Source organism: Chelmon rostratus, chromosome 21 (genome assembly GCF_017976325.1).
Source record: "Chelmon rostratus isolate fCheRos1 chromosome 21, fCheRos1.pri, whole genome shotgun sequence".
Classification (NCBI taxonomy): Eukaryota; Metazoa; Chordata; class Actinopteri; order Chaetodontiformes; family Chaetodontidae; genus Chelmon; species Chelmon rostratus.
Window position 1 is genome coordinate 4,007,861 of NC_055678.1, and position 26,457 is coordinate 4,034,317.

The window sequence follows — 26,457 nt, forward strand, 5'->3', positions numbered from 1 at the left end:
TAATACTTTTTATATGATTGGATTATAATGATTGATGCATTAATGTCTTCATCACTTTAAAGGTGCAGCTGGCAAACATGGAGCTCATTCAAATGAGTTAATATCCAGCTGGTTAGTTTCATCTGCAGCAACGCGTCATAATCTGCTGCTTGATTTACAGTTTAAGATAAAATAAGATCATTTACATCAATAATATTCATCCCCAAAGTAACTATGAACATTAAATTAAAGTAGAAGATAAAGTCAGTGAAGTAACTGTCTGTCTCTGTCTCTGTCTGTCTCTCCCTCTCCACCTCTCTCTCTCTTTCCCTCTCCCTCTCTGTCTGCCTCTCTCTCTCTCTCTCTGTCTCTCTCTCTCTCTCTGTCTATCTGTCTCTCTCTCTCTCTGAGGAATGCAGTGAATGATGGGAGAAAGTCTTGGCGGTGCTGCGAGCCGTCTGATTGGCTGCCTGCCTCTGGGCCTGCCCTATAAGGAATCAAGAAAGAGAGAGAGAGGGAGGAGGCGAGGTGGAGGAGGAGAGAGGGAGGATGCCCGGGCCATGTTTGGGATGGAGGGATGGATGGAGTGATGGGTGGAGGAGGTGGAGGGTTGATAAACTCAGTCGCAGCAGTGAAGCTCTCACTTCTGTCCTGCCCCCCCCCTCACGTCCCAGCAGGCCCTTCACTGCCACGGTAAGACCTCCTCCATCACCTCCTCCATCATCTCCTGCTTTACCTCCTGCTTCACCTCCTCTCCTCTCTGCTCAGTGTAAATGTGACAAAACTGGCAAAAGCTGTAAAAACATCTTCTTCTGTCTCCTCTTTGATCATCTTATCTGCTCTTGAACCGCCTCACCTCCTCATCGCCTCCTCTTCACCTCCCTTCCTCTCTCCTCTCCTCCATCTCACCTGCGACTTCACCTCCTCCTTCCTTTCTAAGTTTGAAAAAAGTTCTCCTTTTTTTCTCCACCACCCCATTTCCTACTCTTCAGAGCTCCCTCACCTCCTCCTCTTGCACCCCATTTCTCCTCTTCTCCTTTGATTTTCTCCATGGCTTTTTTCTAAAGCAGCAACTTGGCTCCATCTTTCCTCTTTTATCTACTCCTGAACTCCTCCTGATCTCTTCTTATTACTCTTAACCTCCTCTTTTGCCTCATTTTACCTCCCTTTCTCACAGCCATCTCCTTCCCTGTCATTGTGCAGCAGGAAAAATGGCAACAGATTTCTATTTTTCCTCCTCCATCACCATCTTTTTTCTTTGTGTGCGCCTCCTCTTTCACATCTTCACCTCTTTTTTTCGGTTGCTCCCTTCTTAGTGCAACACCTGCATTGTGTGCCTCTGCTCCTAAACCATCACACCTCCTCTTTTACTGCCCTTCACCTCATTTCACATTCTTCCTCTCTGTTTTCTTACTCCTTCCACAAAGTCTCACCTCCTTTCTCCTTCTCCTTGCTCCTCTTCACCTCCACCTCTTCACCTCCTTTCCTCTGTCCTCCTCTTAGTGCAAATGTAGAAAAACATGGTAAACTCTTTACCACATCTTATCTACTCCTAAACAATCCGCTCTCCTCTTTCACCTCCTCTTTCACCTCCTCTCACCTCCTCTTTTCCTCTCCGCAGCTTGTTTTTTCTGTGTATCTGTGGAAAAGCTAGAATATGTTTTTCTTTAACCTCCATCTTCCTCCCCCTACTCTTCAAAACTCCTTGACCTCCTCTTTCACCTCAGCATCTTAGCGTCTTTCACCAAAGTGCAGTATGTCTTATTACCTCCTTTGTCTCTGATCATCTCATACTCTCCTTTCCTCCTTTTTTCCTCGACATGGTTGTTTTCTCCTCCTCTCTGCTCCTCTCTCAGTTCAACTGTTAAAAAAATGCTCCATCTTCTTCCCCCTCTTCATGTCTGTATACCCTTTCGTCTCCTTTTCCATCATCTTCTCTGCTCCTTCACCTCCTCCTCTTCTTATTCTGGTTAAGGCTTTTGTTCTCTCCACTTGCCCTGTCCTCTCCTTCATGTTGCACCTGCTGAACTCACAGACTCCAACAGAACCAAACCAGACTGCACTTGTGTTTTTGCTGTTTTTGGTGTTGAGGTTCTCCTCCTGCTCCCCTCAGTCACGCTGTGTTTCTGCTTCAGACTCTGTTGAAAGATGCTTCAGGAAACAAACACTGACGTTAAAGGAGAAACATCGTCTCTACATGAGCTGCTGATGTTTTAGGCTCTGTTTATGTTCTGGCGAGTGAATGCTTAAAGTTTGGATTTTTTGAGTGAAGTTCGGTTGAGTCTGGCAGGTGATGAGGTGTGTTTGATTTCATTCTCGCTGTGCTGAGTTGAAGCTTTCGTTGCCTTCCTTTACTTTTCTGCCCTGAGTGACAACTGGCAGATTCAGAGCCAACACCTGTAACTGCCTGAAGACATTTCTCATGTTTTCACAGACTGAAATCTGTTTTTCTTCAAACATTAACAACATGAACTTCCTCCTTAACGCTGAGATTTAACACAGAAGCTAAAAGTTCCAGAGCAGCAGTTTGATTTCATTGTTAAAGGTCGATTACCTCTTGATAAATTCATTTTTTGAACTCATATTTAATTTTTTAACCCTTATCCTGATTTCATGATGTCAAGGTTAAAAAGTAGTTTGACAAAAAATGTAAATCTTAATGTGATATCCACTGATGAGCTTTTTCAGGAGCATTAAACACACCTCAATGTTAATTGCATCACTGATGAAGGCCAAGAGGAAAAGCTCAGGAAAAAGCTAGAATGTGGATGAATTTAGATTCTTTATGCCAAAATCAACCTGATCAACAGCTCCATAAAGATAACACGACTAAAAACAGAAAATATGCAATATGTAACATATGTAAACATAATGTAAGCAACATTTGTTATTTACGCATAATTCAGTTTTGATTTTTAAGATCATTCAAAATATCAACAATAACCAGCTGCTGTCAGACTCAGCGTGATGTTCAACATTCAACCAGCAGGGGGCAGTAAATATACAGCTACTACTACTGCTACTGCTACTGCTGCTACTGCTACTAGTACTACTATTACTAAAAAGTCAAAGCAGTAAAAAAAACAACATAGAAATCAGAGTTTTGAGTGAAGCATCTGAGTCTTCTCATAAAAACTCTTCTCATAATAAGACAAACTACATTAATCATTTAAAACTTTGTTTTTGGTAGAAACCGAGTGTTGTACCTACGTCCTGCCTTTGATTTGATATTAATCTTTAAAACACATTTAGAAATGATGTTTTCTGCCACTGAGGAAACACATAGAGCTGTGACTCTTTCTTCTTCATCACATTTCATCACAAAACAGACTTCAGTCTTCCTCATTTGTGCCATATAGCTCCTTTTAAACACTTTAATGAGGCACACACACACACACACACACACCGTCCTGCCACCACATACTGCGGCACCAAATGTGGATTAATCCACCGCTGAAAGTAGTCCCCAACAAATGTTCCATTTCCTCCTGTTTATTTAAAACTACAGTGAGCAGCTGTGTGAAGAAACTACTGAACCTTTTAAAACTGTGAGGTGGGGACACTTTTGAACTCTGTGAGGTCTTTTCATAGATTCTTCAGTAAGAACCAATGGCATTTCTTGACCATAAGATGCATCATGTAAAATAACACCGGATTCATCTTTCACTGTTACAGAGAGAAGCAGACGAAACTGAGGGCAAAATGAACCCAGCTCTCCTGTGAGGCTCCTGCTGGCAGAAATATGTGATAAATATTTGATTCCCAAATTTAATGACTAAATATGGTCTGAACTCATCTCTGTCTCACTGTGAGGCAGACAGACAGGGAGAGAGACAGACAGACAGGGAGAGAGCGAGAGAGAGAGATAGGGAGAGAGATAGAGAGAGAGAGAGAGGCCGACGGAGAGGGAGATGGAGGACGAGCGAGGTACCGTGAACACTGGGAGAGAGAGAACATACCAAACACAGTCAGGACTCGGCTTCATGCCCTAATTAGGAAATTTTCCCAGAGTGCTTTGTTGTTCATTCACTGGAAGACAGCAGTGGGTGGGTGTGGGGAGGGGGGTGATGTCACTGCTGCCACGTGAAAACCTCACAACTCCAAGTTTGGTGATTTGGACGTGGTTGTTGATGTCATGCAGAAACCTCATGCTGCCAGCAGCACTTGTGTGTTTTTCACACATGGATGCAAACTGTGTGAAACCTTGTAACTCCAATGAAATTTGATCGTGTTTTGATCAATGATCAAACATAGATTATTGTGTTTTAGGTCAGTGTCATACTGTCATTCACAGCATATGGCCAGAAGTATGTGGACACCCCTGTTTCTTTGGATCCCTGTCTGCTCAGGTTCAGGTCTTTTACATCAGGCCTGAGCAGCTTTCTGTTGACCTTTTATTGACATCAAATGTGGGATTATTGGATTATTCTTTCATATCTCACACCAACCTCTAAATGTTATTCACTTGTTTTATTTCATTTGATCTTATTTTTTTCTTCCGTTTGATTTTACTCTTTTAAATCCTATTTAAATGTCTGTTTTCGTTGTCTTGTGTCTCCTGTCTTAGCACCTTTTCGGTCTCATGTGAAGCATTTTGACTTGTTGAAACTGTTTGACTTGCTTGACGAGTGATTTTAGGATAAATTCTCAACAATGCGTTAATGTTGAAAGCTGAAAGTCTGGAGTTTTTTACGTGACTGTGATGATTCACATGGCAGCAGGTAACAGTTGGTCTCATCATCAGGTCATCTGCTGCTTTAGTCTATAAAATGTCAGAAATGGTGAAAACTTTTCATCACCTTTTGTCGTTGCTGAAGACGCACCTAAAAATATTATATACTGTATATATACTAAATAATTGATTTCACATTCAAGTTAATGTTAAACACTTTTCTTGAAAAACTTCGCAAATAGCTGAATAATTTTGTATTGATCTAATAATTAACAGCTTGTTTCAGCTGGAAGAGACAATTACTTTATCTATAATTTCTTATGATGAAGATTTATGATGAAGATATGTGTTCTATTGTTGCTATCTTTTAATCTGTTTTTCATTTCTAATTTCACTGTTTGTTTTTAATTGGAAAGCACTTTGGTCACCTTGAGTGTTGTAAAGTGCTGTATAAATAAATTTTGATTGATTGATTGATTTATTGCTCATTTAATGGGATCTGTTAAAATGTGCATTTGTTTTTCATTAAAACAACAATGAGGAGTTCATGAGAATCCAGTGATTTCTCACCTTGCAGGGGCTCCTGGGCAACGATGATTGAACACTATATTCCATAAACCAGACCGAGCTGATATATGTTTGTATCATATGTAAAGATTCACTGTATTTGGTTTTAACACAAAAAAATTGAGGTTTTCACGTCAGAGTGCAGATCCAAACATCACAAACCTCCAAACCAGCTGTGTCTTTATGTTCCTGCGCTGTGTTTGTCTTTATCAATCACCAATAATCACACGTCCTCTCTCTCTCTCTCTCTCTCTCTCTCTCTCTCTCTCTCGGGCAGTGTGACTCGGTGTCGTAGTGTTGTTGCTCGCCCACAGCGCCCCCTGCAGTCATGTGCGATGAAGAGGAGAGCACCGCTCTGGTCTGTGATAATGGATCCGGTCTGTGTAAGGCCGGGTTCGCCGGAGACGACGCCCCCAGAGCCGTTTTCCCTTCCATCGTGGGCCGGCCCAGGCACCAGGTGACATCTGATTGGTCCGCACACAGTGACATGCTAATGCTAATGCTAACACTGCGACTGTAATTGCTGCTGATAGTGCTGCCAGTACAGACAGACTGAGTCTTTATACATGTGGACAGGCCACGCCCCTGGTGCATGAGGACCTCATTGAAGACTGTAACTGGTCAGAATAGAGGTTTTCATGGGTCCAGCAAATCAAGCAATAGAAAAACTTCCCTCCTGAAGTGTGATCATTAATCTGAGTAGACCTGAAGACAATAAAACCTGAACAGAGACTAATGAGCTAATCTATCAATTAACAAAAAATGTACAAAAGAACAGCAAATAAAAATAATACTTCTAACAATAAAGTGTCACCACTGAAGCACACAAACCTGACACCTGCAGCAGTGAGATTCAGGACCAGGGTCAGCATACAGGTCTTCATGGGTCTACATGTTCAGAAAGTACTGAAGGTCTTAAAGGAGGTTAAAGAGGTCCATACATGTCTTTATGACACTGCCATGACAACGCTGACCTGTCTGTCTCTCTCTCTGCCTGTCTCAGGGAGTGATGGTGGGTATGGGGCAGAAGGACAGTTACGTTGGAGACGAGGCTCAGAGTAAAAGAGGAATCCTGACCCTGAAATACCCCATCGAACACGGAATCATCACCAACTGGGACGACATGGAGAAGGTTTCACTCCTATTCATATGAAACACCCCTTTATCCTTGTGTATTTCTTCTTCTTATTATTATTACTATTATTAATAATATTATCTGCTCTGTGATTGGTCAGATCTGGCACCACTCGTTCTACAACGAGCTGCGAGTGGCTCCAGAGGAACATCCCACCCTGCTGACTGAAGCTCCTCTCAACCCCAAAGCCAACAGGGAGAAGATGACACAGGTACTACTGCAATACTACACAGTATTACAGTATACTACAGTACACAACAGTTTGATACATGATGCTGCACTTTGCGATATCCTGTAAAATGAGTAATCAGCTCATTTCATCATGTTACATTAAACTAAAACATTTTGATATGAAGTCTGAAATGATTTTAAGCAAATAATTTACAGTTTTCTGAAGTGTTCCTGAGCTCATGTATTAATCTCCTTTATCCAATCATGTGATCACAAAGTGTTGAACCTCACTCCATCCTCACTGTGAACCACTGAGCCTTTCCAGGATGCTCCTTTCATACCCAATCATGATACTATCACCTGTTACCAATCAACCTGTTTACCTGTGGAATGATCCAAACAGGTGTTTTTGGAGTGTTCCACAACTTTCCCAGTCTTTAGCTGCTCCTGTCACAACTTGTTTGAAACGTGTTGCTGCATCAGATTCAGAATTAGCTGATATTTACAAAAATCAATGAAGCTGATGAGCTCAAACATCCAGCTGTTCTGGAATCAGGCTTGTAGAAGATGTTCATTAGAGACTCTGGAGAGATCTGCAGAGTGATTACTTATCATATTTGTCTGTTTGTGTGTTTGTGTGCAGATCATGTTTGAGACCTTTAATGTTCCTGCCATGTACGTGGCCATCCAGGCTGTCCTGTCACTGTACGCCTCAGGACGCACCACAGGTTGGTGCTCCTCCTCCTCCTCCTACCTGTGTTCAGCTTTGAGCTGAACCGTCACAGGGGTCACGATCCAGTGCATGCAGACAACACGGTTCACAGTTCCTGAAGCTGTGACCTTACTGAAAATGTTTGGAAGGTCCAGTTCTATATGTCCTGTATGCTAACCCTTCTGACTGACTCAGGTATCGTCCTGGACTCTGGTGATGGTGTCACCCACAACGTTCCGATCTACGAGGGTTACGCTCTGCCTCACGCCATCATGAGGTTGGACCTGGCGGGTCGCGACCTCACAGACTACCTCATGAAGATCCTGACGGAGCGCGGCTACAGCTTCGTAACCACGGGTACGGCATCAGCACACGTAACGTATCACAGGTAACGGGAAGCGTGTCTGAATGAGTGTGTGGTGTCTCTGCAGCGGAGAGAGAGATCGTGCGAGACATCAAGGAGAAGTTGTGTTACGTTGCTCTGGACTTTGAGAACGAGATGGGGACGGCGGCCACTTCGTCCTCTCTGGAGAAGAGCTACGAGCTTCCTGACGGCCAGGTCATCACCATTGGCAACGAGAGGTTCCGCTGCCCCGAGACGCTCTTCCAGCCCTCCTTCATCGGTCAGACACCCGTCTGTCTACCTGTCTGTCCACTTGTCTGTCCACCTGTCTGGCTACCTGTTGACTCACCTCTTCTGTCCTGCAGGTATGGAGTCGGCTGGGATCCATGAGACGACCTACAACAGCATCATGAAGTGTGATATCGACATCCGTAAAGACCTGTATGCCAACAACGTGCTGTCTGGAGGAACCACCATGTACCCGGGTATCGCAGACCGGATGCAGAAGGAGATCACGGCTCTGGCCCCCAGCACCATGAAGATCAAGGTCAGAGAGAACAAACACCAGAATGTTACTGTTACAGGAGTTTACGATGAAATTAAAACTACAATCAAACCCTAAGTAAACACTGAATTAAGAAAGTTCCTCTTATACTTGAGGATTTCGTGACTTTCCCTTCATTTACACATTAATTTGATAATACTGAATTATTAGGTCCATATATAAAAAGAACAAATACATCTGTTTAAAAACAGCTTATTTTCCAAAAACCTAGTAAACAACCCTTTTCAGTTATAAATAAATAAATAAACGGCTTTTGAGGAAGGAATTCTTATCCCTTAAAATCCTTCTAAACCATCCACAAAACCCATTAACATAATTTACAATGCAGTTATTAGTCCGTTAATTAAAATCCAATGAAAAATACTTAAACTACAACATTATTAATGATTAAATTAATGTCAATTTTAAGGAAAAAAATGAAGGGATTTGTTGTAGCAATGTGTTAAAATCAAAAGAATTTTTATCCTGAATACAACAGACAAACAACCACATGGCAGGTTTGATATAGAGCAAAAAAACTTTAAAGAGTTTAAACCTCTGAATTAAACTTTATTCGCCCTCATTCTGCAGATCATCGCCCCCCCAGAGAGGAAGTACTCTGTGTGGATCGGTGGCTCCATCCTGGCCTCCCTCTCCACCTTCCAGCAGATGTGGATCAGCAAGCAGGAGTATGACGAGGCCGGACCCTCCATCGTCCACCGCAAGTGCTTCTAGAAAGATCCATCTGGGTCTCCATCTTCCTCCAGCCCCCCCAACCTGTTTTCTAGTTTCTTCCCAGCACAACCTTATTTTAGCCCTCACTGAGCACGAGCTAACAGGTCCCAGATCAGCTCCACAAAAACGTCCAAACAGGGATGACAGCAGCAGGAAATCAATTATGTTTTTTTTTGGTATTTAATAAGATGGTAAATATTTTATTCTGACAGCTGGTGAAAAGGAAGTGATGCCGTCTTTTGTAACGTGACATGTTTTTGGTTTTCCATCAGAAAATCAGCTCAAACATCCTCCCTCTCTGCTTGCCTTAAAACTGTGAACATGGCACTTGTCCTCCATCTTTGCCCCCACCTCCCCTCTCTCTTAGATGTGGCCCCGCCCCCTCAGCCCTCCATGTTGATACTGTTTCTTGTCAAAAAGCGTGTTTTTATTTTTGATGACTAAAGCTTGACTGTTGCCCGCTGGTGTTATCTTCCATCACTGGGGAGTGGAGCACATTCACAAGTCTTATGATGATGTCACACAATGTATGATGATGTCACAGATTAACAGGAGGCGTGGCCTCATGGTGCTGTCTGCTTTAGAAACACGTAATGAAGTGGAAAACGGTGTGTGATGTGATGTGATGCGACGTCAACAACATGGAAGTGACAGACGATTGCCCCAGGAAGACAATAAAGAGCTCTCATACAAGATACCTGTTTGTTGTTTATTTCATCACCTTCGTGTTTCTTCCGTCACACTTCAGATTCTGTATTAACTTATTTTTCTTTATTTACATCTGACCAGTACCCAGTTCTCCTGACACTTCAACTATCTCTTAACTTCAATGAAAAATTCAACTGCTTTCATCAGTACACTTCATCATGAGCTCTGGGACTTCAATTTCAACTGCTTTTATCATTTGCAACTATATTTTAAGAGTCTTTGTCATTAAATGACAGTTCCACTGCTTTCATGGCTAAAACACTGACACTTCATCTGTTTTCAGCTCTTAGTTTTGCTTTCAGTGTATATACAAATTGACAATTCAATTGCCTGCAAGGATTAACCTGTTAGTACATTTTCAGATGTTTTCAGAAATTACACTTCATCTGACATTTCAACTGCTTTCAGCTTGTGTACACCAACTGACTTTTTAAACTCTTCAGCTGAGGATGTAACTGCTTTTTAAAAACGGCCTTATTGGGACTCATCGGCATACACTTCACCCACTTTCAGCTTTTTCAAATTGACACTTCTTTAAATTATTTCAGGGATTTCAACTTATTTCTTACACTTCAGGTTCTTCAAACCAAGGCTTTCAGTGCTTCAACTTCAGCTCTTTTTCCCACAAAGGATCTCACAGATATTATAACAGTGTTTGCATCTAATCCTGTCAAGCTAACACAAAGGGTTAACATTACAAATGTGCTCTTATTTTTTAAATTAAGGCAACATGAGATGAGGGTACAAAGCATGATAAGCTGTCATCTGATTGGCTGAATGGAGCAATAATTGCACTTACGGGATTGGCTGACATGCAGTAGTTAATTTACAGCTTGCAGACACGTTAAACATATTGTCACTGTGCAAGTTTTGAATTTAACTCCTGATATTTGTCATAAAATAGATTTAACTATAAAATGAAAATAAAAATGTTCAAATTCATTAATCAATCTTAAGTGATTTCCTATAATTTATAAAACAGACTCAAATGTACCTAAAGCTTAACTGTTTCAGTCTGGCTGTATATGATTTATACTTACTTTATATACTTTATATTAATTTGCCACTGAAAATAGTCCCCAAGATTCATAATTTCCTCTGTATGCATAAATCACAGAACTGAAACAAACCAGACTTTTACATTGAAAGTCCAACTAAACTTGGTATGCAGTAACTATTTAAACTAGAAGAAAAAAAATAGCAGATAAGTTTAAATGTCCCAAAACAAAGGGAAGCAATCACAGACGGACCAGACTCAAAGTAAAGAACCTCATGTTGTGTTGCAGGGAGACAGAACAATGAAAACTTTCTGACAGCAGTTGGTGTTTTATTACCAAAAAAATGGCAAAAAATGGCAGTCAGCTTTAAAAACAGCAGTTCAGTTGCTGCGACTAGAAAACACTGCTTAAACTTATGCAAAATACACACACATTATCTCCACACACACACACACACACACACACACACGTACACACCTGAACATTACAACACTTGCTGGTGCACAAACTGAAAACTCGTCCAGCTGCAGAAGCGCACCATTCTGCATCCCCAATCGGCAGGGAAACTGGTGTTCAGATGTATGCAGGGCACAAACTTTTTCAAAACGATTTCTAAATGAGGCCGTTTTGTGGACTCTGAGATGAAAATACAGGGAAACATGCTCAGCTTTTATTTTGAAAATCAAGTCGCTGTGGATGCTTTATGCCTTTTCACAACTGTGGTTCATTTCTAAATAAATAAATCTCTTCAAATCTACAAAAATCACTCATTAGCGGAATATTTTTCATTAAAAGCATCAACTTTTGCTGAAAGGCATCAAGCTTGTTGGTCTGATAAAAAAAGTTTAAAGGGAGCCACTTTTTAAGATCAGACCAAACACAACGGATTCCCATATTCCCATGATTTCCCATAATCCCCCTGGACAGAGTCATCAGAGTCTCTTGATAAATAACCACGTCTTTCAAACTCCTCCAGTGTAATGCAGATGGTATTTTACACATCTGATTTCACAGATTGAGGACTAACCAGGGCCAAGAAACTGGCATGTAAGTGGAAAATTAGCAGAATGGTCCTATATTAAAGTTCCCTTTCTTGCCTGTAGGGGGCCCAGGTCTGCAGGTCCTGACAACAGCTCTGATGCTGCTACTGTGCCTGAATCAGATCCCACAAAATACATTTCTGTACATCTATTTTTCACTTGATAAAACCAGGAATTCATTTTGTATTTCCATTAAAACAGATCCCTTCCAACTGAAATCACATTTAGTCACCCCCTTTTGCCCTTTTTGTAGTTACAAATAATGTTTTTTAAATATATTGTTTTTGATATGGGCTTTAACAGGAGAAAGGTCCCCATCACTCATGTAACTGGAGCCAAGTAACATTAGCAGGTATGTTTATATGGTGTTTAGCAGCTAATTAGCTGTGTAGCCTGTAAAAAAATGTAGCAGTGCACTTTTCCCTGGTGAATGTTTTATGGTTGAGGAGGTGCAGGACAAGCTGCTGATTGGCTCGGTGTGACCATCTGCCCTGCCTAGGATACAATGCTGACATCACTGCTTTATGCAAGGTTTGATAGGCTGTATCAAAATAAGGTCTCCATCTACGCAGACCAACACCTAACAAAAATTTGGCAAATTAATGCAAAATGAAACCATCATGAAACCAATGGAGAACACATGACAAGTGATTTACAGAGCAGATATGTTAACAGACATGTTAGTGTTTCATAAGAAGGCACTCTGTCACTTCAGCCGTCACACAAACTTCATATTTGTTCTTCATTAAAACACACCACATATTACACTGCTGGAGAAACTCTGAGCCACAACGACAAAGCAAAAAATAGAGATTTATATATCTATGTACAGCCAGCAGCTGATTTCAAAAGCAAAACATTTCACAGAACAAATTTCACAAAAACCTTTGAAAACTGAACATGAGTGTTTTGTTGAAAAAGTTAAATTCCCTTCACACAATGAAAAACAGCATGATTCTCACACACACACACACACACACACACACACACACACACACACACACACACACACACACACACACACACACATACACACACACACACACACACACACACACACACACGCAGTGTTCACAGTTCCCTCTTCAGAAGTAAAAGACAAACAGCCTGGCAGTAAACAGACGGACAGCGCCTCCTGTCTGTCACCTGAGGTCCAGCAGGCTGATCTTTGAGTCCCTCACCACCACATGTTTACACACCTGAGGGGGCGAGAGACATACAGACAGACAGAGAGAGAGAGTCAACCAGCATAAATATTTAAAGGAACAGTTTGTAGTTTAGAGTTTGTATTTTTCAGATGTTTCAGTATAAAAAGTCCCCACGGGGCAACTAAAGGAGTGTGGGCCGTTCAGGAACGGTGGTGACAGACCAAGACCTCTACTTGGTCACGGTCCAACATGTACAGTAGTTTGTCATGTCTTTGAGCCAATCACAGCAAGAATCTATGACAATTTCTAGCAGATTGTAGAAAACTAATCTGGTGGAGCCTGATTCTGATATAGGACAGAATAAGTTTCTCACACTGAAGAGAGGAGGCTCCTTGGAGTGAGGATGGAAACCTTTCAGTCTGCAGCCAGAAACCTCCGACATCCCTGGACCGGTCAACCTGAACACACCAGTGCTGAGAGAGAGGGGGGACAGGTTTGAAATCAGAGGTTCATCTTCACCTGAGCCACCTGACAACATGTTGCCGAAAGGCCTTGTGGGATATATAGTCCACAGTGTATGAGAGTGTGTGTGTGTGTGTGTGTGTGTGTGTGTGTGTGTGTGTGTTGGACCTACTCATTGTGTTTGGGAGCGCAGACGATGGCGATGGCCTCTGGCAGCATCAGCTGATAAGAACAGTGAGTGTGAAGGTCCACGCTGGAGAGGAAGGCTGTCTGAGTGGGGTGAGTCTGAGCACAAATACACAGTCACAGGTCAGGGAGGTCAAAGGTCAGAGGCCGTGATTCTCCGCACTAAAACAACACGAACACAAACCTGACTGTCCGCTGACATCCTGAGGACACCACAGCTGTAACTGTTCGATTAGATGTGTGTCCCGGATTCAGAGCTGACTGCTTACTGAGGTTGAGGACAGCACGGCTCTGACAGTACATGTTGCACGCTGCACGTTTAAAGGAGGATATTGATCGACATATCATTATATTATTGATATATTAATATCGGTTTAAAAAATTTGGTATTGGCAAGGCTATAAGACCAGCTTTACAATAACGGGTTCAGGACTTTGGAGTGACTGTGAGTTGAATCATCATCATTATTATTATCTATTAATTCTCAGCAGATCTTTTCCAGGCTGATGAGGAAGATGAAAAGAAATCAGCACATTTTGGAACAGAAATTCCTCAGTAACTAATATGTTAAAACTGCATCGCTTCAATTTATCCTCAGACACATGTTCATCAGTTTTCCATGCATAATGTTCACCGCAGAGTCTCATCATAATAAAAATTAGAAATATGATATAGTTATAGATGTACTGATAAATATTAATTCGTATTCAGGAAAGAGAACAGGTGTAAAATGAAACCCTTCCTGAAACTCTTACTTACTTATCTTGCTGAACTATGATACTATCTGTCTTAATATCACGTGTTTGAGCTTGAGTTCAAGTGTTCCTCTGGAGTAACGTCCTGGTGCAGCTCTCTATTCTGCAAGAACAACACGGCTTTCCTGTTTGTCCTGAGGAGGCGTCCTGAAGTGTCTGTTTTCCGTTCGTTTTTTTTATGGAGATGATCTGAATCAAGGCTCTAAAGCGCAGAGGCTGTCATACTTTGTAGAGACTGAGATTCGTGTCGAGATCACCGGACATCAAGTTTCAGTGAAAACAAAATAAAAGTTAAATAGGAGCTGAACTGACTTTAAAACTGTAATATCTGTTTTAACTGATACAGCACAGCCCTGCAGAGTGAGACCTCTGTTGGTCTGTTCATATCTCTGTCCCTCCCCCTCTCTTCTCATCTGTTGCATGACCACAGGCGCTGTTGCCATGGCAATATTTGGTCATGCAAATGAAGGGGAATTAAAAGTACAAGAAGGGTCATTTTTCTATGTGTGTGATTAGTGCTTGTGTGTGTGTTTGTGCCATCATGCCGTGGGGGCCTAGACCTGACTGCACGCTCACACTGTGGGGCCCCAACAGGTTTAACTGTTTATTTAGATATGTTACGTGTCCCTGACATTATGAGGGCGCCATACTTGATCGCCCACTCACACACTGGGGCCCCTACAGGTTTAGCTGCTTATTTAAATCAATTAACCTTTTCAGTCATTTTTCAAGCAAAAGATGCCAAAGATTCCCTCGTTCCAGCTTCTCAAATGTGATGATTTTCTTTCTTCTTTATGTATAATAAGACACTGACTATAAGTTAAGTATTTTGGGATATTATAAGTTAACTGAAACGATTGCCACTGTTTTCTGACAAAACAATTAAGATTATAGTTGGCAGACTACCTGATCATGGAAATAATCATCAGTTGCACCCCCACACAGGTAAACTGTCTATTCTGGGGTTGACGCCAAAATTTAAGATCAGTTTAGAGGTCAGTTCCCCCAAATCGCGAGTTTAGCATGTATTTAGCATGTATTTTGTGTGTATGTAGGTGGTGTGTTTAGCCTTTAGTCATACATGGATCCAGCCAAGCGTCAGCAGGTTCTGTTGGTCCTGGAAACTGAACAGTTCCTCCACGTTCTCCATGTCGCAGAAGTCTGGACCGGCCGACTGTTTCGGGATCACGACATGAGTCAGCATGAACTCATTGTGCGTCTGAGGGCGAGAGACATTCACACAGACAGGAGAGGGAGCGAGAGAGGCTGTCAGTGGGTTAGCTAGTGAGCAGCTCAGGTGATGTGTACAAGAGTATTTCATCACCTGTGAGTCCAGACAGTCACATATTACAACCGTGGCAGAACAAACGCGGTGACAATGAGCCCAAAGTGACGCCTTCACAATGTTTGTTTAGTCCAAAGGTCGACATTATTACAAACACATTCAAATCAGTCAGAGAAAAAGCAGCAAATCAAACATCTGAGAAGCTGAAACATTAAATGATTTTACAGGAAAAATGACTTAAATGATGTACTTATCAAAATTAAATGAAAACAAGTACAAGTACCTAAAATGTGTACTTTAGGCCAGAGCTTGAGTTATGTGCTTATATTATATTTCAGTGCTGCTTCAAATGAGAACAGTCAGTAAACAGCCTCACCAGTCGTCCACAGAGGACTCCACAGGTTTCTATTCCTCTGGCTGTGTTGGAGTCGGCCAGCAGGAGGAAACGATGCGTCAGATCTCTGGGAATCACCACCTGCCTCAGACCCTCCACCCTCTGAGCTGCACACACACACACACACACACACACACACACACACACACACACACACACACACACACACACACACACACACACACACACAGGAACATAAAGGCATATGATAGACACACCCTCATACACACACGTACAAATTGTGGTTGTCAGGCACATTGAGGCCATGTTTGTACTCACTGTGTACGCCAGCCAGCGTGGCGGCTGGTTGGCTGACAGGAGTCGGCTGTCTGTTCCTGTCTCTGATTCGCTGCTGAGACAGACATGAGCCATCCGTCACCTCAGGCACTTTGGTCCCCGCCTGAAGGACAAACATGTCACAGCAAAAATACTACAATACCATAACTACAGACATACACAGTACTGATACTACAGATATGCACAGTACTTATACTACAACTACTGATATAATAGTACTGATACCACTGATGTACACAGTACTGATACTACTGACATCCACAGTACTGATACTACAACTACTGACATACACAGGACAGATAATAAAACTAATAAAACATAAAAAGAACCAATACTACTGACATACAGTGTACTGATACTACTAACACAGAAAACACTGATACTGTTCTCATACTGATACAGTATGAGAATAGTATCTTAGACTTGTAGTAGTAGTACATTTTTGACTTTTGTCACCTTTTGCTCCGCCTCCTCTCCTCTCCTATTGGCCAGTTCCTGACGCCTCAGCTGGTCCTCAAAGTACCGAAATTGTTCCGATTCGATCTGCATGCGACGCAGGGCGGCGACACGCTGCCTCTCCTCCTCCAACAGCAGGAGCCGCCTCCTGTCCTCATCCAATAGGGAGAGTTGCTGCAGCTGCTGGCCACACCCATCCACCACCACCGTCTGGCTCTGGGGAAACAGATAGTCACATGATCAGGTCCAGTTGCATGCTTGCAGCTACAATATCCCTTTATAGAGAAAGCTGAATCAACATGCTGAACGAACTTTCCTACGAGGTAAACGGTTTTTAGTTGGTCAGGTAGCGAGCTGAACTAGCTTTGCTGCTAGCTTCATATTGTAGCTTCAGGTGGTACTGAACTTTCTACTGTGACAGGTACCTCAAGACAGCTATGCTGTCGTAGGATGAAGCTAACTTGTTGTTTACACAACAAGTTTCTATAGAAAATATTAGTTTTAGCTTAGCTTAGCTTCGTCAGGTCATACTCAAGCTTGTGTTTCTATGTCTAAATCTCCATCAGGCTCTGTCTGTTCACTGCATAATACCCATAATTCACCAGACCTGAACACAACACTCGAATGGTGTTCACAATGGTGTAAATCTGTTATCTACATTGTTAAGAGGTTAACACACACTGCTAATCAAACACACGATGCAATCTGATTGGACAAAACAAAAACTCACACAGACCTGGGCTCTGAGGTACTCGGTGTGTTCCCTGCTGTATTTCTCCTGAAGGCGTTTCTTCAATTCGTCCTTACGAGGAAACGCCACTTCCTGAAGTTTCTGTAGAGACAAAGACGAAGTATTACTGCGACAACTAACGCTGCTAGTATTATCGTTACCAGTGCTACTGCTGCTACACATCATGAAGAAAGTCTGTTTTCTGTAGCATCAGTAAATGTACCTGCAAACATTTGCACAAAATGAAAACCACCTGTCAATCTGCAACTCTGATTCCAGAAAAGTCTGGACTCTGTAAAACATAAATAAAACAGAATCAATCATTAATAATCAAACTGTGTTTACTGGCAACAGTTTTCTGAAGTGTCCCTGAGTCCAGGTATTAATCTCCTTTACATAATCATGTGTTCACAAAGAGGTGAACCCTGCTCCATCCACGCTGTGAACCACAGATCAGTTCCTTCCACTGCCCTGTAGACCAGCACCAGACTCTAGAGCTGGATGGCAGCTGCAGCAGGGAGGGCAGGAGTTGTCTTGGACACCAAGGGGGAGGAAGCATTCGGGACTAGCTCCAGAGGTCTGGGGACAAGCAGCAGGTTTGCCATGTGGAGCTCAGTTCAGAGTTTGCAGCTGGATATTAAAACAGTGCCTTAATTGATAATTAATCTGTTCACCACTTTGGTCCAGACTGAAACATCTCAGCAACTCGCAGATGGACTGTGATGAAACGTGGTTCAGACATTCAGTTTCCCCTTTAGGATTTAGAGTAATGGTTTGATTTGTTCATGCGGGGCTACTGTGGAAACATGGTGGTGCAACATGGCGGACTTGGTGGAAGAGGAGCTGCTCCCTCAATAGATATAAAGACTCAGTCTAACAAAAACACAACAATTCTAAACGTACTACTGAATAATAAGTGTTGGTTTATGACCAAATACCAATACTTAGATTCTCAGCTGTACTTTGTGTTTACTGCTAATCAGCTAATGTTAGCATGCTATCATGTTAAATATGGTAAACATTATACGTGCAAAATTTGTGTGCATGCTAATGCTAGCATTTAGCTTTTACCTTCATGATGAGCTGTTTTTCTGGAACGCTGCACTGCTGGTAGTCTCTGTGACCCGGCAGCTTCTCTACAAACAGACTGAACGCACAAACACATCAGCGCCTAAAGCTAAACTACAACATCACAAAATGTCACCATGTTTTTTTCTGGAAGTGAAAACACAACAACAACATAAAGAAGTTGGTAAGCTGTGTCTCTCACGTGATGAACTTGGTGTAAAGGACGTAGGCGTTTTCCAGACTGCCCTCCTCCAGGTAAACTGCCGCCATGCGCTCCATCTCCACTCCGGAGCGGAAGTAGCGTCTCGGTGCAACGTCCTCGTTGATCTCCACGCTGCATCCCATCTTCCCCAGCGCCCGCACGCGCTCGGCCGCCGTCAGCGACACGTCCGTGTAGTCTGGTTCTGCTGCCAGCTTTTTCTGCACAACACAAACACAGCTGAGATGAAGTGACACTAACAGTGCTGCTACATCACTCCCCCACAGTATGGTGTGATTTACAGAGGGACAGTCCCCAAATGTCCACTTGTACATTACTGTTTTTGTTTATTTGTTCTTTTTTGTTGGCTCTCATGTACACAACCTTTCTGGTTGTAAATGAGCATGCACTGTTGTGCATTACTAACCTTGAAAGCCTCGCCACAGCCTCTTGATACAACATCCCATTATTTGTTTTGTGTCTTAAATGCTAATCTGGAATACCAACCAATCGGCTGCTTGTTCAATTAGAATTGTGTCCAGTTGCTGTCAATGACCTATAAAGCAGGACTGGACAGTATTTCTGCAAAGGGAGGGGGAGGCGAGACCGACGCAGCCATTGGTTTTGGTCTGACATGCTGGTGCTCTAGTGCGACATCTAGTGGCTGCAAACCACATATATGCAACCATTATGGTGAAGTTAATTTGAACTAGTTTATACTATATAAAGTTTAAAGGTGGGTTGAGGTTTAAATGGTGGGTTTTAATGGTGTTATGTGGCTCGGTCCAAGCCACTTCGTTTATTTCCCGTTCACAAAACAAAAACTGCTGTGCGTGAGGAGATATTCACTGAATATTCACTGAATTTCAAATTAAGAAGGAGAATTATAAGATATAAAGAAAAACTTCATCCTTCAGTTCATCAAAAACATTCACCATCTACACAGCAGGAGATACGTGCTTTTCACTGGACAGAAAGGAATCTGAAGAGTAACTAGTAACTGAAGCTGTCAGACAAATGCAGCAGAATAAAAAGTAAAAGCATGAGGTATTATAAAATTGAAAAAGCTAAAATACCTCAAATTTGTACTTCAGTACAGTACTTGAGTAAAGTACTTGGTTACGTTCCACCACTGAAAAGCAAGTTTGTGACACCAGAACTCTTCATCAAACAGCTGAGCTGAACTGTGTTTTCAGGCAGGAAACTGAGATTTATGGTCTCCGTTGGGAGCCTGAATGCAGCGTTTGTTACGATGATCAGCTGTTTGACTGCGTGTGAAGGAGGAGAAACACTCCTCTGTTCACCGAGTGCTTTCTATTCAGGAGGTGAAGCCAAAAGACAGAAGACAGAGAGGAAGAAATGAAGAAATGAACGGATTACTGAAGGGATGTAAGGATGGGAGAGAAAAAGAAAGACGAGGAAGGATGAAGGAAGGGAGGAAGGAGGGAGGAAAGAACGAAAAGGAGAGGAAAGGGAAAGTAAAGAAATGAGGAGGAGAAGAGGAAGGAGAGAAGGAAAAGAACAGAACTGAAACAATGAAAAGGAGAGAAATGATTTCCACTTCATGAACGGCAAATCACAGCTGAATGACCTTTTAACATTTCTCACCTGTTTTTTCCATCTTATTTTATTGGAATTTACTTGAATGAAAACGGATGTGTTTAACAAAACTACCAAAATAAGAGCCTATTGTGAATACAGCCCCTGATTTTGTATACGGTTTGTTTTACGGGGGGTTATGGTCCTGACTAATTCCTGCTGAGTTAAAAACTAAATTCAAATCCTCGCTATAGTTATAATTATTCATTCATTCATTTAAAAGTTTTTATGTTGCTGAATAAGGTCTGCTTTTTATCTTTATTTATTTATTTCATTCATTTTTGTATTTCTCACATCGCTGCTGCTAAGAAATCAATTTTTACATCTAAATGAACATTTGATTCAGTTATACTTATTGAATGTTGCAGAGAAAGAGTCAAGATTACAGAGTCTGCAGAGGCTCTGACAAACATGATCTGGGCTTTTAATTTGAAGGTCCTGCATCTCCCATCTCCACCCCCTACCGACAGCACAAGTGTGAATACACACACACAAACACACACACACACACAGAGTTCACTCACCAGCGCATTTAAGCTGAAGCCTTGTTCCATCGTGCGTATGTGCGTGTGTATGTGTGTGTGTGTGTTTGTGTCACAGGCTCTGGTCGGCCCACAGCCGGCTCCTCCATCTGCCACCTCCCATGATGCTTCACTGCAGGGGAGACAGAAACGAGCAGTTTTCGGTGAAATGTTTCTTTCACTCCTGTGTGGAGCAGCTAGCACGTTGGCTACAGCTAACAGTCAGCGGCCAATCAAAGTGGGCCTTGTGTGGATGGCATTTTATTTCCCATCGGCCCCTCATCACGCTTGCCTGTCCTTCAATTTGGTTCATGGTTACCATGACAACTGGTAACTAATCATCCACTGAGTCATCCACCTTAACAACAGAGAGAAGAAGATGACCTCCCACTCTTCACCATGTTTCAACTACTGAAACCTGCAGAGCTCTGATTCACTCCATCATCAATACCGTCTGCTACACCCGGACTAGAGGAGGTCACCATGGCAACAGGAGCATCGGGACCAGGAGGCCAGAGAGAAGGGGTGCTGTGATTGTGATGTGATGCTTATCAGAAATGACTCGATCAGAGTTAATAACTGTCTGATCCAGACGTTTGACTCCAGAGGCTGAATCACATGACAAGTTTTCCACCTGTCCCAGTCAGGTTGTGGTCGAACGTTTATTTTTTCTTATGAAGGGTCCTCGCTGAGTGAAAGGACTCTGAGTGGCAGCCACGATGAGAGCTGTTTGAATGCTCTAACTGCTCATTAAAGGTGCTTCAGTGCTTTCTTTTTTACCTCCTTTAGCAAAGGATACACTGGACCATCCTTTACGCAAGGAAAGGAGACAATGCCGTCCCACAATTCTTTGTGGCAACAACATTTAAAGCTAAACATATCATGTCCAGTATGGACATACACATTGTTCCACACAACGCCTTAAGTATACCACAACCTTAAACCTGATGACCGAGTACATAAAACAGACAGCACACTGCTCAGTAACACTGCAGCTCCGGGAGCAGACGACCCCACAAATACCACAAGAACCAAAACAAACAGGACACCAATGTTTACATGCAGCGACATTCATGCTAAACAGGCAAAAAACGGAGGTAACAAGAATGGTGAGATTGGTGAGAACAGACCAGGTCCAACTGACCCAGAGTGCAAGAGAAGAGGTCCACCTGACCCAGGTTGGAAAAGAGCCAGTCCAACTGTCCAAGACTGGAACGGGCCTGGTCCAACTGACCCAGACTGGAACACACCTGGTCCAATTTAGTCCCATCAGATTCATCCCAGATACAGTCCTAATGTGGATCTACACCTGAACAGGTGTCACCAGTCTTCTTCTGTGGAATACTGTTGCCTCTTGTGGCAATGGTATTTTTAAGGTTTAGAAGAGAAAAGACTTTAGTGATGAACTGGTGGTTCTGTCCTGGTTTATGTCCTCGCCTCCATTAAACAGCAGCACTTTTCTATGAGACCTTGGGGGATGTTCGGGTCGAATGTTAACTGAGAGCAAACATTTCAAAAAACGTTTTTGACACCACAAACTCAGATTTTACAGGAGCCTTTCGAACCGTCTGCTCAGTTCACAACATTATTTATGCACCTGACAAATAAAAATCACTGAATTCTTTAAAATGTTCATTTCTAATTCCAGCTGTTTACTGTAACAAATATGATGTTTATCTGATTTATTAAAATGAATCATTAACACTGCTCACTGTAACGTGAGCTGCAGTACTTCAGTGCTGTGTAGGTTCAGGTGTTTCAGGTGTGCTCATGTTGTCACTCAAACATCCTGCTCAACCACATTCGCTGCGGTGCTGAACAACCTTTGACCTCCTTCACTCCTTCAACAACTGAAAAGGAAATACAAACTGTATCCTGTCAGACCTGAAACTGGTCACCAGTCAGTCTGAATCCATTCAATTTTACCTCAAAGCACCAGATCCAGTATTTACCATTTAATCATCATCATGGTGCCATCACAGTGTTTTAATGGTAAACAGCAGAAAAATTCAAAGACTGTTTTATATTAAGGGACTTCTTATGGATTATCTGCATAGTTTAAGCGATTTCTGAGAGTTAAAAACTACTTGAATCAATTACTAATAACTTTCATCGTATTTTCATTTTGGCAGCACCTGTGGACAAATGTGGTAGTGTTTCCACCTTGTGTCGTAAATACATTGATCTCCAGAGCAGCTGTGGGGAACCTTTTTCCTTTCAAGGGACATTTCAATTTTCATAACATCCTTCGAGGATGCTCGGCAACAGCTGGAACTGCTTCTGTTTGCTGAGGCGATACAAGATACTGATGATGATGCTGATGATGCTGTTGATGCTGATGGTTTTCCAGTCTTGAGTCAGTTTTGAACAGAGCTGCTCTCAGAAGCAGCTTGTTGCTTTGCAGCTCAGTGGTTTCATGTTATAAGCTGTCAGACACACCAGTTGCTTCCTTTTGTTGACTCTTCTTATCCTGAAAGAATGTGGTCGGTGGAAGCTGCTTGTTGAGCATCCTAACTCCACTGAAGAGCGTTAACTTCATCCAAGAGCAGCTCGTCCAGTTCAGTTTGTAGCTGTGATGACTCTTGAGTTTGACCTTTTTTAATCACTGTGAGCTCGTCCACACAGACTAACTGAGACACACTGGTTTGTCTTTTATTTCAACAAAATTAGAATTGTTTGTCCTTTTCTCTTTGAAAGAGTGACACTCTTGCATCTAGTTTGACAGGGGGCATGATGGATTGTTGTGATATCAACTACAACTGCGTGTTGTGTGACCACTTGGAGGGATCTGTTAGTCTACCATTATTTTTAATAGCAAAACAAAATTGCTGTCAAGAGATTTTTTTTGTATTTACAAATTGCCTCGCAGGCCAGATGAGACTGTCTGTTGGACCACATTGGGCCCAGAGACCTGGGGTTCCCCTCCCCTGGGTCAGCTAGTCCATTTGTCTTGGAAGCAGCTGAAGACACAACTGATTTGTACGACAATTTTTCTGTTTTCAACACAACTTTCTGCAGGATGTGCAGTGATGAGCTAACGTTTCTGTTTGTGGCTCTGAGATCAATAACTGTAATACGATGATGCTGGAACAAAGGAAACTTTGTTGTGGTACAGATCATACATGGAGGTTACATGTAAGCCCACAGCTAACAGATTCAATTGCTCTGTAGTAGGAATTTTGTTGAGAAAACTAAAGTTCTCAACATTCCCCAGATTACATACCGTCTGATCCAGGATCAGTTTTTAATCCTTTCAAATCCTACCACCCTCTCCATCTGTGGAATGACTGACCAACATTTACTCATGTCTTGTCCCTTTCTGAGTGCAGCTAAATTCTTAATTCAATTACTTTGTTGCTGCTTTGTTAAAGATGTTTAAAGAGATAATAAAACTCTTAAAATTTACCAATTAATATGAAATAATATATTAGCTTATATGTTTGATGTATATGTTCTCATGGACTTAAACACCCAATGAGCAGCAACAAGTGATTATGTAAATAAGATTAAGATCCATTCACATCTAATTTTCAAATTAAAGGTCTCCTTAAGGTCCTTTTTGTGCACCTCTTCAGAACCTTTTTATACCTGAAAATTCCTTAAAAGAAAGCTTCAGAGAGCTCCTCAGGTGACAAACTGTTGTAGTAGAAAACTGGAGAAGAAAGGACTTTGAAGTGGAGGAAGAGTTTCTAAAGTGAGGAGAAAACGGTGGAAAGAGGAATAGAAATATTCTCCAGACACTGAATGACAGTGAGTTAATGAAACTCTACAGATCAGATGGTGCAGGGAGAATGTTTGTGCTCTATCCCACCAACACAATAACACTATAACAGCCAAAATGACAGTGATGGTAACACTCAGATATCTGACAGCAGCAGCAGTGATGACTTGGGTCTGTCTCAACCTTCATCAGCAGAGTGATCACAATTATATTTTTAATTTAACAATTACAGCGCTGTCTCAGCCTCATACTGCGGCGCAGTTCATCTCATGTCCACTGGTTGTCTCCACCTGCAGGTCACTAAAGGCTATTCATGGACACGGCGGCTTCCTGCTGTTCCTGTGATTGATGTCTATGTTTATGGTCGAGTTATGTAAGTTAACACACCTGCTTGGATACACTGGCCAACAATCACAGAAACCGATGGAAGCTGAGCCATTTTTCCTCATTAACAGGCCGATCAGATAGATAATGTACCGATATTAGCAGCATGCTAACAAACATAAGCTAATAAATAGAACACCTATCAGCAACAGGTGACTGTGCAGGTAGGCCTGTGATTTCAAACATTCTGTGGGCTACTTTTAAAGTCCTACTCACAGTTTATTCGACATTACATCAAAAAGTATTCATAATTACACCATGTCTGAATGGACTAAATTCTGTGACCCATCAATTTCACCCTCCATTATCACGAACATGTCTTTTTATCAACCAATCACACCTTTTCAAAGAATGAGTCACACCTGGCGACAGGGTCGACCATGCCTCCTCACTGAGGTCAAAGTTTCAGTCTCTCCTTTTATCAGTCGCTCTCCTCAGCTGCGACTCCTCGCTCCTTTTCTCTTTAAAACGTCTCTTTTTGATTTTTAAATGTCAGAATGCTCCTTGAACTGATTTAATAAAGACTCAATGAATATGAATACAATATTAAAGGTGGATGAGGAAGTGAGGCAGGAAGTCAGTGGTCAGATCTCCTGGTTTCTACTGAACGCCACACAGATGATTGACAGCAGAAAGAGGAGTGAGGAGAGGAAGTCAGAGACAAACAAACAGAAAGCTCCGGAACACCAGTGAACGAATTTACCGGTTTGTTGTCAGTTTGACGTCCACAACCTGTCGGCATCACCGGGTCACGTGTGCAGCACGGAGGGAGTAACCCGGGTTACAACCTGTCCCTTCACACCCAACCTGGTCCCGGGACTAAAGTCGGACCCGGTTCAGATGTAAAAGGTTTTAAAACCAGGTGGTAAGATGGCTGAAAGCTCCGACTGATGCTGCTGCTGCTGCTTCTACACCGACTGATGGCAGAGATGGTGGAGCTCAAAGATCCTCTGTGAGCGAAGATGACACTCACATCTTCCGGTTTCACTCTGCGCATGCGCTTTGTTGCTGCCACAGACAGCAGTGACTCGGTGTGATGTCTCACTCTGACACATTTTTATGACACCAAACTGAGGCGTGACACCGGCCACAGCTGCAGCCATGTTTCATTTCCAATAATCTTATGATATCAGATAGAACATATAACAGTACATTTACCTCATTATACTTTTGCTTATGTAACATTTTCAGTAACAGAGTATTTTACAGTGTGGTATTAGTACTTTTACTGTAGTAAAACTTCATCCACTACTTATCACAGAGCAGCCGTATAGAGAACCTTCAGAGAGGAGCTTTCAGTCGAAACTGGACCAGGAAGTGACTTCACATGCTTGAGTCCCCTGGATGAAACCCAGTAACACAAAGCAGGTATGACCTGGTCCAATTCATACCAGTAACATGATGCAGGTATGAACTGAAGAGAGGAAGAGGACTTCCTGTCTTACACTCCACTGGCCAATAACAAAGAGTTTGTGGATTGTGGACTCCTCATGTTGTTCTGGATGAAAAACATCAAACAAACTTTATTTAAACTGAAGCTTCAGTCATCATAAGTTCCGACACAGTCTGTTATATCGACTGATCTGTATCATTTGTCACTTTCTTTGAAAGTCTCCTGTCCCTGTCAGGATCATGACGGACGATGTCA

The 26,457-nt window shown here is 42.2% G+C and overlaps 2 protein-coding genes across 2 annotated transcripts; one reads left to right on the top strand and one right to left on the bottom strand.

Annotated features, from left to right (window-relative positions):
• The first annotated feature begins 522 nt into the window (after positions 1-522).
• acta2 (actin alpha 2, smooth muscle) lies at positions 523-9,553 on the top strand. The gene is made up of 9 exons (XM_041962047.1): positions 523-672; positions 5,496-5,675; positions 6,222-6,350; positions 6,454-6,564; positions 7,168-7,252; positions 7,432-7,593; positions 7,668-7,859; positions 7,945-8,126; positions 8,715-9,553. The coding sequence occupies exons 2-9, from the start codon at positions 5,547-5,549 to the stop codon at positions 8,856-8,858; spliced, it is 1,134 nt and encodes a 377-aa protein (XP_041817981.1). The 5' UTR covers positions 523-672; positions 5,496-5,546; the 3' UTR covers positions 8,859-9,553.
• Positions 9,554-10,885: 1,332 nt separating this feature from the next.
• Positions 10,886-25,752, bottom strand: stambpl1 (STAM binding protein-like 1). The gene is made up of 12 exons (XM_041963115.1): positions 25,513-25,752; positions 20,708-20,837; positions 18,588-18,805; positions 18,389-18,464; positions 17,324-17,419; positions 16,588-16,803; positions 16,114-16,234; positions 15,817-15,941; positions 15,237-15,374; positions 13,387-13,499; positions 13,126-13,225; positions 10,886-12,803 (listed from the first exon to the last, which is right to left on the bottom strand). Exons 2-12 carry the CDS (start codon positions 20,735-20,737, stop codon positions 12,747-12,749), a joined length of 1,290 nt encoding a protein of 429 aa, XP_041819049.1. The 5' UTR covers positions 20,738-20,837; positions 25,513-25,752; the 3' UTR covers positions 10,886-12,746.
• Between the last annotated feature and the right edge of the window lie 705 nt (positions 25,753-26,457).

What these genes read in the sequence shown, in the direction of transcription:
- acta2 (XM_041962047.1), top strand. Translation starts at nt 5,547, where the DNA reads ATGTGCGATGAAGAGGAGAGCACCGCTCTGGTCTGTGATAATGGATCC. An exon ending in TGGGCCGGCCCAGGCACCAG is followed by an intron (nt 5,676 to 6,221) that starts GTGACATCTGAT and finishes TGCCTGTCTCAG; the next exon opens with GGAGTGATGGTGGGTATGGG. An exon ending in CTTCCAGCCCTCCTTCATCG is followed by an intron (nt 7,860 to 7,944) that starts GTCAGACACCCG and finishes TCTGTCCTGCAG; the next exon opens with GTATGGAGTCGGCTGGGATC.
- stambpl1 (XM_041963115.1), bottom strand. Translation starts at nt 20,737, where the DNA reads ATGGAACAAGGCTTCAGCTTAAATGCGCTG. An exon ending in GCTTCAGCTTAAATGCGCTG is followed by an intron (nt 18,806 to 20,707) that starts GTGAGTGAACTC and finishes TGTGTTGTGCAG; the next exon opens with AAAAAGCTGGCAGCAGAACC. An exon ending in TGCGCTCCCAAACACAATGA is followed by an intron (nt 13,226 to 13,386) that starts GTAGGTCCAACA and finishes CCTCTCTCTCAG; the next exon opens with CACTGGTGTGTTCAGGTTGA.